At 39.3% G+C, this 15620-nt stretch overlaps 1 protein-coding gene across 7 annotated transcripts in view; it reads right to left on the reverse strand.

Moving 5' to 3' along the window:
• Uxs1 (UDP-glucuronate decarboxylase 1) overlaps window positions 1-15620 on the reverse strand; it is an 89157-nt gene that overhangs the window by 58538 nt on the left and 14999 nt on the right. For 3 of the 7 annotated variants that reach the window (XM_052193291.1, XM_052193288.1, XM_052193289.1), the window contains exons 2-4: window positions 11834-11861; window positions 9858-9906; window positions 9573-9616 (exon numbers count right to left, since the gene is read on the reverse strand). The exons of 1 other annotated variant lie outside the window; for it this stretch is intronic. In XM_052193291.1, coding sequence (XP_052049251.1) covers window positions 9573-9616; window positions 9858-9906; window positions 11834-11861 — 121 coding nt within the window. Of the gene's footprint in view, window positions 1-9572; window positions 9617-9857; window positions 9922-11833; window positions 11862-15620 lie in introns of all 7 variants that reach the window. 3 more of the 7 variants (XM_052193290.1, XM_052193287.1, XM_052193292.1) reach the window with 1 other exon arrangement.

Consider the following 15620-nt stretch of genomic DNA (forward strand, 5'->3'; position numbering starts at 1 on the left):
GTCAAAAGTCCCGAATACCCGTCTCTTCTACCCCTTCCTCCTCCTTCACCACCGCCTGACCCGTTCATTCCGATGTTTTAGACCCGCACCAGTTCTGCCACATGGAAGACTCTATTTCCTGGTACTTTCTAAAGAACGAGCAGCACCCAGGGCATTAAGAACTACCCCCTACCTCTGGAGGCCCAGAGCTGCTGGCTGGGACACACAACCAAGCAACTACCAAAACCCGCCCTCCCCCTCCACCACCACCAACTGCCCCATTCATTTAGCAGCACTCAGGGCATTCAAGAACCAGCAGCCTGTAGGGCATTCGACCCTTGCCAAGTCAGCCACAGGAAAGACATCTCCTAATACTTCCTGGAGAACCAGCTATATGAGGGCATTTGAGAGAAAGGGAATGCCAGGAGTACAGATACACTGGCCTGCAGGAAAGAGAAGCCACAGTCAGAGACTGTTAGCAAGACCAGCTAACACCAGAGATAACTAGATGGCCAAAGGCAAACGCAAGATCATTACCAACAGAAACCAAGACAACATGGCACCATCAGAACCCAATTCTTCCACAACAGCAAATCCTGGATATTCCATCATATCAGAAAAGCAAGAGTTGGATTTAAAATCACATCTCATGATGCTGATAGGGAACTTCAAGAAGGATATAAATAATTCCCTTAAAGAAATACAGGAGAACAAAAGTCAACGGGTAGAAGCCCTTAAAGAGGAAACACGAAAATCCCTTAAGGAAATACAGGAGAATATGGGTCAACAGGTAGAAGCCCTTAAAGAGGCAACACAAAAATCCCATAGGGAATTACAGGGGATCATGGGTCAATAGGTAGAAGCCATTAAAAAGGCAACACAAAAATCCTATAGGGAATTACGGGAGAACATGGGTCAACAGTTAGAAGCCCTTAAAGAGGCAAAACAAAAATACCTTAAACACAATAGCCACAAACAGTATAAAGTATCTTGGGGTGACTCTTACCAAACATGCGAAAGATCTGTATGACAAGAACTTCAAGACTCTGAAGAAGGAAATGGAAGAAGACCTCAAAAAATGGGAAAACCTCCCATGCTCATGGATCGGTAGAATCAATATAGTTAAAATGGCCATTTTGCCTAAAGCACTATACAGATTCAATGCAATACCCATCAAAATCCCAACTCAATTCTTCACAGAGTTAGAAAGAGCAATTATCAAATTCATCTGGAACAACAAAAAACCCAGGATAGCTAAAACTATTCTCAGCAACAAAAGAAAATCTGGGGGAATCAGTATCCCTGACCTCAAGCAATACTACAGAGCAATAGTGTTAAAAACTGCATGGTATTGGTACAGTGACAGGCAGGAGGATCAATGGAACAGGATTGAAGATCCAGAAATGAACCCACACACCTATGGCCACTTGATCCTCGACAAAGAGGCTGAAAACATCCAATGGAAAAAAGATAGCCTTTTCAACAAATGGTGCTGGTTCAACTGGAGGTCAGCATGCAGAAGAATACGAATTGATCCATCCTTGTCTCCTTGTACTAAGCTCAAATCCAAATGGATCAAGGACCTCCACATAAAGCCAGACACTCTGAAGCTAATAGAAAAGAAACTGGGGAAGACCCTTGAGGACATCGGTACAGGGAGAAAGTTTCTGAACAGAACACCAATAGCGTATGCTCTAAGAGCAAGAATTGACAAATGGGACCTCATAAGGTTACAGAGTTTCTGTAAGGCAAAGGACACCATCAAGAGGACAGATCGGCAACCAACAAATTGGGAAAAGATCTTCACCAATCCTACATCAGATAGAGGGCTAATATCCAATATATATAAAGAACTCAAGAAGTTAGACTCCAGAAAACCCGAACAACCCTATTAAAAAATGGGGTACAGAGTTAAACAAAGAATTCTCACCTGAAGAACTTCGGATGGCGGAGAAGCATCTTAAAAAATGCTCAACTTCATTAGTCATTAGGGAAATGCAAATCAAAACAACCCTAAGATTTCATCTTACACCAGTCAGAATGGCTAAGATTAAAAATTCAGGAGACAGCAGGTGTTGGAGAGGGTGCGGAGAAAGAGGAACACTCCTCCACTGCTGGTGGGGTTGCAAATTGGTACAACCACTCTGGAAATCAGTCTGGCGGTTCCTCCGAAAACTGGGCACCTCACTTCCAGAAGATCCTGCTATACCACTCCTGGGCATATACCCAGAGGATTCCCCACCATGTAATAAGGATACATGCTCTACTATGTTCATAGCAGCCCTATTTATAATTGCCAGATGCTGGAAAGAACCCAGGTATCCCTCAACAGAAGAGTGGATACAAAAAATGTGGTATATCTACACAATGGAGTACTATTCAGCCATTAGAAACAATGAATTCATGAAATTCTTAGGCAAATGGATGGAGCTAGAGAACATCATACTAAGTGAGGTAACCCAGACTCAAAAGGTGAATCATGGTATGCACTCACTAATAAGTGGTTATTAACCTAGAAAACTGGAATACCCAAAACATAATCCACACATCAAATGAGATACAAGAAGAAAGCAGGAGTGGTCCCTGGTTCTGGAAAGACTCAGTGAAACAGTATTTGGCAAAACCAGAACGGGGAACTTGGAAGGGGTGGGAGGGAGGACAGGGGAAGAGAAGGGGGCTTACGGGACTTTCGGGGAGTCGGGGGGGGGGCTAGAAAAGGGGAAATCATTTGAAATGTAAATAAATTATATCGAATAAAAAAAATGAGAAAAAAAAAAAACAACTTATCATACCACATTTGTACTTTCAGAAAATTCAAACAATCTTGAAATGACTAAAAAAAAAAGAATTTCAGGAAAATACAAAAAAAAAAAAAAAAAAAAAAAAAAAAAAAAGAAAGAACTGAACAAACCTATCAAAACTATCCAGGATCTAAAAATGGAAGTAAAAACAATAAAGAAATCACAAAGTAAGATGTCTCTGGAGATAGAAAAACCTTGCAAAGAATTCAAGAGTCATAGATGCATCAACAACAGAATACAAGAGATGGAAAAAAGAATCTTGGATGCTGAAGATTCCCTAGAAAACATTGACTCAACAATCAAAGAAAATGCAAAATGCAAAAAGCTTGTAACCTAAAACATCCAGGAAATCCAGGACACAATAAAAAGACCAAACCTAAGGATTATATGTATAGGAAAGGGTAAGGATTTACATCTCAAAGGGCCAGTAAATATCTTCAACAAAATTATAGAAGGAAACTTTCCTAACCTAAAGAAAGAGATGCCCATGAACATACAAGAAGCCTACAGAACTCCAAAGACTGGACCAGAGCGGAAATTCCATCACATAATAATCAAAACACCAAATGCACTAAACAAAGAAAGAATATTAAAAGCAGTAAGGGAAAAAGGTCACGTAACATATAAAGGCAGACCTATCTGAATTCTACCAGACTTCTCACCAGAAACCATGAAAGCTAGAAGATCCTGGGCAGAGGTCATACAGACCCTAAGAGAACATAAATGTCAGCCCAGACTACTATACCTAGCAAAACTTTTAATTTCCATACACAGAGAAAATAAGACATTCCATGACAAAATCAAATTTACATAATATCTTTCCATAAATACAGCTCCACAAAGGATAATGGGTGGAAAATACCAACACAAGGCAGGAAACCACACCATAGAAAAAGCAATAAGGTAAGCTTTCAACAAACTCAATAGAAGGCAGCTACATAAACAGAATTTCACCTTTAACTAAGAAGATAACAGTAAGCAACAATCACTTTTCCTTAATATCAGTGGTCTCAATTCCCAAATAAAAAGACATAGACTAACAGACTGGATACTTAAACAGGACCCAAGATTTTGCTGCACAAAAGAAACCCACCTCAGTGACAAGGCAGTCACTATTTCAGAGTCAAAAGTTGGAAAAAAAAACATTCCAAGCAAATAATCCCAAGAAACAAGCTGGAGTGGCCATTCTTATATCAGAAAAAATTGACTTTCCACCAACAGTTGTCAAAAAAGATAAGAATGGACACTTCACACTGGTCAAAGGAAAAGTCTACCAAGATGAACTCTCAATTCTGAACATCTATGCTCTGCATCCAAGGGCACCCACATTCATAAAAAATACTAAAGCTCAAAGTACACATTGCACCCGACACAATAATAGTGGGAGACTTCAATACCCCACTCTCAACAATGGACAAATCATGAAAACAGAAACTAAACAGAGACACAGTGAAACTAACTGAAGTTATGGACCAAATGGATCTAACAGATATTTATAGAAAATTCCACCCTAAAGCAGAAGAATATACCTTCTTTTCAGCACCTCATGGTACCTTCTCCAAAATTGACCATATAATTGATCACAAAACAGGCCTCAACAGATACAGAAATAGTGAAATTATTCCATGCAACTATATCACCACGGCATAAGGCTGGTCTTAAGTTCAAACAAAAACAATGGACAGAGCTAAACAGAGAATTCTCAACTGAAGTTATGGACCAAATGGATCTAACAGATATTTATAGAAAATTCCACCCTAAAGCAGAAGAATATACCTTCTTTTCAGCACCTCATGGTACCTTCTCCAAAATTGACCATATAATTGATCACAAAACAGGCCTCAACAGATACAGAAATAGTGAAATTATTCCATGCAACTATATCACCACGGCATAAGGCTGGTCTTAAGTTCAAACAAAAACAATGGACAGAGCTAAACAGAGAATTCTCAACTGAGGAAACTCCAATGGCTCTAAAGCACCTAAAGAAATGTTCAGCATCCTTAGTTATCAGGGAAATACAAACCAAAATAACACTGAGATTCCACCTCACACTGGTCAGAATGGCTTAGATGAAAAACTCAGGGACAGCAGATGCTGGAGAGGCTGTGGGGAAAGAGGAACACTTCTCCATTGTTGGTGGAAATGCAGGCTGGTAAAACCACTCTGGAAATCAGTTTGGTGATTCCTCAGAAAATTAGACAGAGTACTACCTGAGGACCCAGCTATACCACTCCTGGGCATATACCCAGAAGATGTTCCTACATGTAATAAGGACACATGCTCCCACTATGTTCACAGCTGCCTTATTTATAATAGCCAGAAGCTGGAAAGAACCTAGATGTCCTTCAACAGAGGATGGATACAGAAACTGTGGTATATATACACAATGGAGTACTATTCAGTTATTAAAAACAATGAATTCATGAAATTCTTAGGCAAATGGATGGAACTAGAAAGTGTCATTCTGAGTGAGGTAACCCAATCACAAAAAAACATACATGGTATGCACTCACTGATAAGTGGATGTTAGCCCAAAAGCTCAAAGTAAACAAGTTACAATTCACAGACCACAGAACACTCAAGAAGGAGGAGGACTTAAGTAGGGATGCTTTGGTTCCTCTGAGAAAGGGAACAAAATACTCATGGGAACAACTATGGAGACAAAGTGTAGAGCAGATACTGAAGTAAATGCCACCCAGAGATTTCCCTACCTGGAGATTCATCCTATAAACAGTCACCAACCCCTGACACTTCTATGGACAACAAGAAGTCTATACCAAAAGGAGTATGCCATGGTTGTCTCTGGAGGGGCCCTGCCAGAGCCTTACACATACAGAGGCAGATGCTAGCAGCCAACTATTGGACTGGGCATGAGGTCCCCAATGGAGGAGTTGAAGGGTGGTCCAGAGGAGCTGAAGGGGTTTACAGCCCCATGGGAAGAACAATGATGCCGACCACCCAGACGCCCCAGAACTCCCAGGGACTAAACATCAACCAAGGGGAACACATGGTTCCAGCCAAAAACGTAACAGAGGAATGCCTTGTGGGGCATCAGTGGGAGGAGAGGTCCTTGGTCAGGTGAAGTCTCAATAGAGGACCCAACAAAGGGAAATCGAGGGGGGATGGGGAAGTGGGTTGGGTGGAGGGGCATATACTTGGAGGCAGGATGTGGGAGGACGGATTGGGGGTTTTTGGGGAGGGTGGAAACCTGGAAAAGTTTTAGCATTTTAAATGTAAATGAAGATTATATTCAAAAAATGAAAAAAAGAAAAAAGAAAAGAAAAAGGAAAAACGTCTAGAACACACTCAGAATAGAAGGAACACATTTCAACATAATAAAGATCGCAAGAGAAACACAAAGCACTCAATCTAAACAGGGGTTGCCTACTTTCTCTTCTCTCAATTCAATATAGCATTAGAAATCTTAGCTAGAGTAATAACGCGACAGAATCAGGAAAAGGAACAACAAATATGAAAGAAAGAGGCCAAAGTATCATTATTGGCAGATGATATCATTGTAAGATACAAGGCCCTAAATATAAAACTCTTAGACCTGATAAACACTTTCAAGCAAAGGCAGGATACAAAATCAACAATCAAAAACTCATTCCTATATATGACTGACAAATTCCTATATACGTAAACATTCCTATATACGACTGACAAATACACTGAGAAATCAGAATAAAGCTAACCAGGGATGTGGGGAAACCTCAATGACATAGACTTTAAGATGCTGAAGAAAGTGAGAATGTCAATAAAAGATGGACTTCCCATGCATATGGATTGACAGGCTTAATACTGTGAACATAGCTACTCTACCAAAAACAATCTATAGATTCCATAAATCAAAAATCTAATGATGTTCTTTGCAGATTTGGGGGGTGGTTTAAATCTTAAAATTCACATGGATGCAAAAATCCAGACAGCCAAAGAAATCCTGAATACTATGCAAATCACCATTCCTGATTTTAAGTTTCTACAGAGCCATAGTAATAAAAACAGCATGATTCTGGCACAAAAACAGACACACAGAGCAACTGAATAGAACCAAGGACTTTGATACAAGGCCATAAAAGTACAGCCACCTGATTTTTAATAAAGGTGCCAAAAAATGCACACCAGAGAAAAGAGAGCATCTTCAACAAATAGACTTTCTACATGACGAAGAATAAAACCAGATTAACTCACCCTACACAAAAATAAGCCCATTATAGGAGGCACTTGGAAGACAGCAATGCTGAGACTCATGCAGACAGCGAGGCTTAGCTCAAGATGCTTCTGAGGATGCTTCTATTAGCAACTGGGTTAAAGACTGTTCTGTGATACTGTGGCAAAGAATGTGACAGCTTTCTGTCCTTGTCCTAAGAATTTGACCATGGTAAACTTAAAAGTGCTTATTTTATTGGGAAAGGAAATTTCAAGACAGCCCTATTATCGATCTTGCAGCATGGTTATTAGCAGTCAGTCTTATGCAGGTCTTCAATAAAAAAGAGTAAACAGGGAAGAAAAACTACAAACTGTTTGGTTTCAGAGAAAAGTGACACTGAGAATCTTAGAATGGTACAGCCAAAACTTGGTGGAAAAGAGGCTGCAATTGTTAAAAAGACTAGCACCTCATTGGAGAAGTTTGATCGGAACTGGAACAATGAATGGGAAGGGTGTACTCAGGGTAAGATCTCACCTAGCTAAGCTCCTAACTTCAAAAAAAGAAAAAACATAAGGTGTTTTCTGTTTCTGAAAGGCAACTGCAATAAAAAATGCTGATGTTAATGTGGTTCCAGAGGGCCAGGGTCCATCCTAAGGGGCAACTAAACTTGACAATGTTTTCTGTACTGTACTGTCCTTAGAAGCACCAAAAATGTAAGATTATACAAAAATGTAATTATCGAATCATCCACCGCAGTTCCAGAGAACTGCGACAAGACAGAGTAAAGTTTGGGTTGTATTGGAAACCACAAGATGTTGGAGATGCCAGAGCCATGAGGTACCTGCCAAGGAAAGTGGAATACAAAAAGTTGAACCAGCCCAAAAAGTTGGAGGGGTAGAGCCATCTAAACCCTTTAAAATTAAAGTCCCACAGTTCAGACATGGAACTACAGATGCTTTGCCCTGATGCTTACTCCAGCATTTTCTCGCTATGCCTTCATCCATTTTAAAATAGTAATGTATCTTCTGTGCCATTATATGTTAGAGATATATAATTTATTTTTTTGATTTTACAGAAGGTTGCAATTAAGATACTACATGGAATCTCAGAAGAAATTGTGGCCCTTTTAACAGTGTTGTAACTGTAAAAGACTACAGGGACCTTTAAAGTTTGACAAAATGCATTTTGCATTATGGAGGCCAAAGAATGGACTATGATACTTTGAATGAGAAATGTCCTGCATGTTAATTCTTGGTTCCCAGTTGTTGGTGCTGTTTGTGGAAGTTTAGGTGGTATGGCCTTGCTGGAGTAGGTATGTCTGAGAGTTAAAAGACATACCATTTCTAATTCTCTCTCACCCCCTTCCTTCCTCCCTCCCTCCCTGCCTGCCTCTCTCTGCCTCCCGACTGAAGTTTATAATAAGTTCTCAGCTTCTGTTCTTACTCCTATGTCTGTCATTTGTTGCCATCATGGATTAATATCTCTGGAACCATAAACCCAAATAAGCTCTTCCTTTTTCTAAATTCTGTACATTAGAGCTTATCCAGAGTCACCTCTCTTCCAAGTTGGTAACAGTTAATGCACACTCAGAAGCTGCCCAAGTGCTGAGAACAACTGACTGTTTAGTACTCAGCCTTAACTGCGAAACCCTGTCATACCCCAAGGATCATCAGAAGTGAAGAAGTGGTAGGAAGACTCTAAGAGACGGAGGAGGAGGAGGAGGAGGAGGAGGAGGAGGAGGAGGAGGAGGAGGAGGAGGAGGAGGAATGCTGCTTTGGAGACATAACATGACCACTGCTGAACTCACAGCACCTATGGTTAATTGTACAAGATCAGTCAACATTCCAGCAGGAATCACTAATGGGACTCAGTGCATTACCAAAGGTGTGGCTTCTCATAGGCTAATCATGAGGAAAAAGTATTCTACAAAAATCCAAAGAATTGGGCAGGAGAGTCAACTCAACTGTCTCACCAGCATTGCAGAAGCTGCACATGTACAGGATTTTCATGTGGGTTTGGGGGTTTCTAACTCCAGCCCTCATTCTTACAGGGTAAGCACTTTCCACTGAAGTATCTCCCAGGCCTAATTTTAGAAGGATTTTTTTTTTTTAAACTTATGATCTCATTAGACTTCAGCAAAATCACAGTAAAAGTCAACTTCAAACAAGTAGCAAACAAACAAAATTTACCTTTTACTTTCCTAAAGGAAATCTATTGCTTTCTTAGGAAACAGTCCTTAATAATAAAGGGTTTTTAAAAGTTTTAAAACATCACAACCAGGACCTTGTATGGTAGTACATGTTTGTAAATTCTGACATGCAGAAGATTAAGGCAGGAGGACTGTGAACTCCAGGAAACTAAGGACATAATGAGCTCCAGGTGAATCTGAGCAACAAACACAGACCCTGCCTCTAAAAAACCACCACTGCGTTCAAACATTAAGAAGTTAGCTTCTTACAGAAGGAAAAGATCTCTCTTGAGAATTTTTTATGTCCTCTAAGTTCATATGTATCTTTCTTATATAATGAACTTAACTTAGAGAAACATTCTAAACAACCTGTTTAGAATGTCTATTTCCTGTCATACATCTAAGACATTTTTTAAAAGCAAAACAACAACAAAAAAAAATATGTGCATACCTTTTTTCCAAATCTCTGATTTTCTCTCTTAATGGTTCAACAATCTGTAACAAGAACAAAATCAATTTTAAAGGAAACAGGCTTTCCACTACTTTTGTCCTAGCTTAACACTGAAGGGTCGTGTGGCGTAAGCAAGACAAATTTTAATAGGTCTATAAACAAACAGAAAGTCCCCTTGCAGAACAGAATGTTGTTTGAATCTCAGAAGCACTAAATAGTATCAGAAAGGAAGGGAGATTGACAGACACACAAATGAAATGGAAGCAAAGTAGAATATAGACTAACCTCTTCAATCTTGCTTTCAATCTTTAGTTCACCGTTTTCCTGGATAGACCTGTTGAGCAGAAAGCTACAGAACTGAGATCAATTGAAAGACGTTGTGCCTTCAAGATGTTAGCCCAAAACAAATCCTACTTACAGACTCTCTGCCCATCTTTCTCAAGTACTGGTCACCAATGAGACAGTGTAAAGTAATCTCCTCACAGGTCTATAAACAAGTGGTTTTACTTGTTTACATTGTTTCTTGTTACATTTTACTTGTTTAGATTGTTTCTACTAAACTAAATAACCTCATCCATGTTATATCCAACAAGAAATTTTATGATGAACGTGTAGAATATCTATAGGAGTCTGTGTTTGTCTACTAGGCTTTCTCAGGGATTTAACACAAAATGGAGTTACTCCAAGTTAAAACAGTACCTCTAAAAGAGACCTGAGCACCCTACCTCTCCACACACAGCCATCTGTGTTAGGGGACACACACTGGCACTGGGAATGACCAACATAGCTCCACCCCCCTTACAAAACCAGTTCCACAAGAAGAGGCTGCTAGGGGTTGAGGAGGCCAGCTTGTTTCTTGTGAGAAGCTTGAAGATCTCAAAGCCAACCGCCCTATCACAAACAGCTACTGTTCCATATCCTGATTAGGAGATAAAAAAGTGGAACAAGTGTTTCTTTAAACAGAAAACTGTTCTATAGTGGCAAATCTGCTTATACAATGAATGCTTACTACTCTTCAGCACATTTAAGTGTTATTTTTTAATTTGGTACACAAGAATTCTTACTTGGGCCTTGGATCTTTACAAGTATCCCCCCTGCTTATTAAAGAAAGAAAGAAAGAAAGAAAGAAAGAAAGAAAGAAAGAAAGAAAGAAAGAAAGAAAGAAAGAAAGAAAGAAGGAAAGAAAGAGAGAGAGAGAGAGAGAGAGAGAAAGAAAGAAAGAAAGAAAGAAAGAAAGAAAGAAAGAAAGAAAGAAAGAAAGAAAGAAAGAAAGAAAGAAATTAATTAAAGCCAGTTCAATAATGACTGGCTCTAATCCTGGCACTTAGGAAGCTAAGCCCAGAGTATGGTAGACTTAAGGCAATCTGGGCTACACTGTACGTTCAAAAGTAGCCTGTACTTCATTTTAATACTATGTCCCCAAAACAAATAAAACAAAACAGAAACAAACAAACAAACAAAAAAAAACATGTACACTCAACCTAGAGGGTACCACAAGCTTTAACCCCAGAAAGGAAGGTCTAGACAACCACATCTAGTATAGAACAAACACCCCACACCTGAAAATCCAAACATCCCAAAATACCCTGAAAGCTGAAACACAGTAAGTACCAACTGGAAAATTCCACAGTTCACAACAAGTGACAAGTCCAGCCAAAACACAGGCTCACCAAAACTATCTATAAAGTCACCTTCAAGCTATTTATGTATAAGAAACACAAGTGAACCCTGTGTTTAGACATGGGTCCTAGCCCACACAATTTCATTTTACCAGCAAAATATTCCAAAATATGAAAAAAAATAAACAAAACCCCTTTAAAATCCAAACACCTCTGGGTCCAAGAATTTTGGAGATAAGGAAGACTCAACCTATTGCTGAGGCAAAAAGGCAACCATGATTTTTCTAAGACATTTTCCTTCTAAAAGAGTTGTGCAAAAGACCCTATGTCCCATTCAAGCCACGCAGAATGCACTTGACACTCGAGCAGTAAAAGTGAGGGTCAACTGTGTACATGCACGGCACGGAGGCGGCTGGAGGCAGCCAACAGTGAGCAACCATCCTTCCCATCTTAACTTCGCTGAGATAAACTCTAAAATTAGTTGTATTTCTTGAGAACACTCACAAAAGACATGAAATACACAGATGTGTAAACAGCATAACAGCTTCATCAAAAAAATACTCAATTAACCCACCATCCAACTGAGTTACAAATGAGTGTATAAAACCCAACCATAATGCCCAAGCAATTAAAAACAATTACCTCATGTTAACAAAGTTGCCCCAAACAGCTGCAAGAGAAAGGAGAAAGAATCAGTATTTAAATCTACAAGATTCAGGGATTCCAACTGATCAAATTTTAATTTTTAAATGCTATTCAAAGTTCACTAAAAAAAATAGCGTTCACAAAGACAATAAAACATATACTGTTTTCAGAAAAATGAAAATTATAAAAAGTAAAAAATAAGATTTCCGAGTACTGGTGTAGCTCTGGCATTTGGAATTCATGAAAAACATTTTGTCCTTAACATTCTGTTTAAGAAAGATTTATTCCTTTAAAAAAAAGAGAGGGAGGAAGGGAGGTAAAAGAATCGCATGCCTTAAAGACCCAGAGTTCAATCCAAGCTCTCTCTATGCACGATGTTGATGCAGCCAGAGCCCAAAGAAGCCCACTGGGCTACATTCCCTTCTCCCTTCAGCTCTCATCCTCTCTGGTCATACGCACCTGACATCAACCAGGTGCCGGTGCAGTTGCCTCTAGTAACTGCACAGAATTAGTCCTGACCCAGCAATGATATCTTACCATACATGATCTAAACATATAAAAATCTGGAGAATCCCTAATTCAAAATCTGATATCTGAAATGTGTCTAAATGCAAAACATCGAAACTTGGCATGATGTAACTATAATCAGGAAATTTCATACCATGAAAGTCAGTTTCATGCTAAAAATTATTTAGAATATTATATAAAATTATCTTCAGACTGCACATGTAAGAAACAAATGAACACTGTGTTTAGAGTCAGTTCCCTTCCTAAGACAATTCAAGGACATGCAGATATTCCTCCTTAAAAAAAAAAAAAAAAAAAAAAAAAAAAAAAAAAACTCTTCTGGCCCCAGTTATTTTAGATAAAGGACACCAAACAGATATGAAATCTTCCCAAGCAGAAGAGGAGGGAAATTGTAGGGGAAAAAAGTCAACTGGCACACGAAAGTGGGAAGAAAGTAAGAAATCTGAAAAATTAAAATTAGATAAACTAAATGAAGCATTTTTAAAACTTCTGGTTTTTGTTTTTGTTTTTGCTTTTGTTTTTGTTTTGTTCATTCAACCTCTTTATTCAGACCTCACAGGCCTAGAATTTGCTCTGTAATGCCAGCTGGCCCTGGACTCACAGATCCACTTATTTCTGGACTAAAGGTGTGCACTACCAATTTCTACCTGAATTGTGTTTTTGAAACTGGGTCTTATTATGTAGCCTAAGTCAACTAGAACCTGTGGTAATCTGCCTATCTCAAATTCTTGAATGTTAAGATTATTGGTATAAGCTACCATGCACATCTTATTTATGTTCACTTAAAAACTATCTGCAGGGAACAATGGCACTATGCTCACTCCTAAATGTCCTTGAAGCTAACCCCTAACTCTGATGCCATATGACAAGTGTTTCAGACTGCCATTAACCTAAAGGGGAGCATGGTGCTAGAGCAGTAGCTGACTTACATTTTGATCTTCATCAAGCAGAGAGAAGGAGAAAGAATGGGCTAGGCATGGACTTTTGAAACATTAAAACCCTGGCCTCAGTGACACACCTCTAACAAGGCCACACCTTCCTAATCCTTCTAATCCTTTCAAAGAGTTCTATATGAGCCTATGGGGGTCCATTCTCATTCAAACCACCACAGCAACTTACAGAAGAAAGCATTTGAAGGCTGGGGGCGGGGGAGCTTACAGTTTTAGAGGGTTAGTCTATAGACCATCATGACAGGGAGCGTGGCAGCAGGCACTGTGCTGCAGCAGTGGCTAGAAGCTAGGATCCAACCCATAAGCAGAGTGAGGAAGATGTGAGTTAAAACCTCAAAGCCCCACAAACAAAATCAAGAAAATAATCTCATTTATCAAAATAAAAAAGTAAAACATAAAATCAAGATGGTTTACATTTGAAAACTATAAAACATTAATGAAATGAATAAAAGATGCAAAAACATAAGGATAATCTAGATATCTTGTTATCATGAATAGGATGAATCATTATTTAGAAAGACTGCTTTGATTGTTATATTTTGACTTTATGTTGTAAAAGAACTAGATTCTTAGATACATTTTAATGTTTTTTGGTAGAGCTTTGGGGAATTATTATATGTAAGTTTATACTATCTGCAAACAGTCATTTTAAATTTCTTTTCCATTTTGAGTATCTTTTAATTACTTTTGTTATTTAATCATTCTGGCTATGGCTAGTACTGTGTTAAGTAAAAGTCATTTTCTTCTCATTGGTGAGATGAAGTTAGCTCTGAATGTTTAAAACATGACTTTTATTGCAAATAGGGCTATTCGTTCTATATTTCTTAAGGAGTTGTTAACAGTGAAATTAAAATTTGTTTTAATTTGTAAAAAATTTGTTTTTAGCTCAAAAAAAAAAAAAAAAGAAAAAAAAAAAAACCCTCAAAGCCCACCACCATGCCACACTGCACCAACAAGGCCACATCTCCTAATCCTTCACAGTTCAACCGAAGTCATTCTCATTCAAACCATCATAGACTTCAACACTGCATTTATAACACTTGTCCCAACAGTCTGTAGCTCTGTGCCCCATCGCTGAACTACATAAGCTTTGTGCTGCTTTGACTACAAGGAGAACAGAAGTGACTTCTGAAGCTGGGCACAGATAGCCTGGTGCTGCTCCAGCTGCTAGGATAGTCAGTGTGGGGGCCGAATCATCATGGAAGAAGGCTGGACAGGGAGTAGGTGGACACATTGATAGCCAGTGCTGAGTGTGTCATTCCAGCGTTTGCCAAGAAGCCATGTGCTGGTAAGTCTTCCCAGTGACTTTCTGATTTAATCTGACCAAAGCTCCAGACATGAATTTCCAACCCACAAAGGCCATGATACAATATAATGGTAGTTAAAATGGTGAAACTGCCTGAATCAGAAGCAAGTACGAGCTGCATTACAACCAGCCCACCTCCCTCATCAAAAGCAACCAATTCACACAGGCAGACTCTTCTTAGATACAGGAGGGAACAAGACACAGATCTGAGATCACAACCACCCAGTGAATGAGGTTCCTGACAACCTAACTGCATTACTTCCCCACCACCATGAAACATCAGCTGCTCCTGGGAAGATGGGCTTTGCATAGCTTCAAAAGCCCAACAAGGCAAAGACTGTATGGTGGTAAGCATGTAATTAAAACCATGGATTAGCTCTAGTGTCCCAATTAAAACCCTCTCCCCCAGGAGAAGAGAACATTCAACAAGTAAGAGCAACAGGTTTGAACTAGCCAGAAGGTTCAAAATGCTGGTTTTCATCCCTCAAATCGAGAAGGGGCGGAGATTTGCAGAAACACAAAAGCTTCCCTTTTCTATTTCTACAGATGGAGTTGAGGTACTAAAGACCAGGCAACAGGAACCTCACTGATCAGGGCTGCCCACACTTTAACTACAGCCTCCTCTGTCCTTACAGGTCTGTGTGTATGTGCAAATAGGTTACCTCGTGACAATGGTGACTGAAAGCTGTGACTGGTATGTTCTATGTGCACAACAAAAGACTTATCAGACTTCCCTGTGTCTCTAGCCTGGCCCTGTAGGTCCCAACCTCTAGTCAGCCCCTGCTCATAAGTCCTGAATCCCAGTTACAAAACATTATCAGTGGCTTATACCCCCCTAGGCTTACATCGTGAACTCCTACTGGTTTGAATTTCCTTTCAAAACTCATGCTGTAATTTAACTATCACTGTAATAGCAGCCTCCCTATTAGGGAGCAGTACTCCCTAAGCGTACCTTCTGATTTCTTCCATCATAGTTGTACATCCCATCCTCAAATGATCT

Source organism: Apodemus sylvaticus, chromosome 9, assembly GCF_947179515.1.
Source record: "Apodemus sylvaticus chromosome 9, mApoSyl1.1, whole genome shotgun sequence".
Lineage (NCBI taxonomy): Eukaryota > Metazoa > Chordata > Mammalia > Rodentia > Muridae > Apodemus > Apodemus sylvaticus.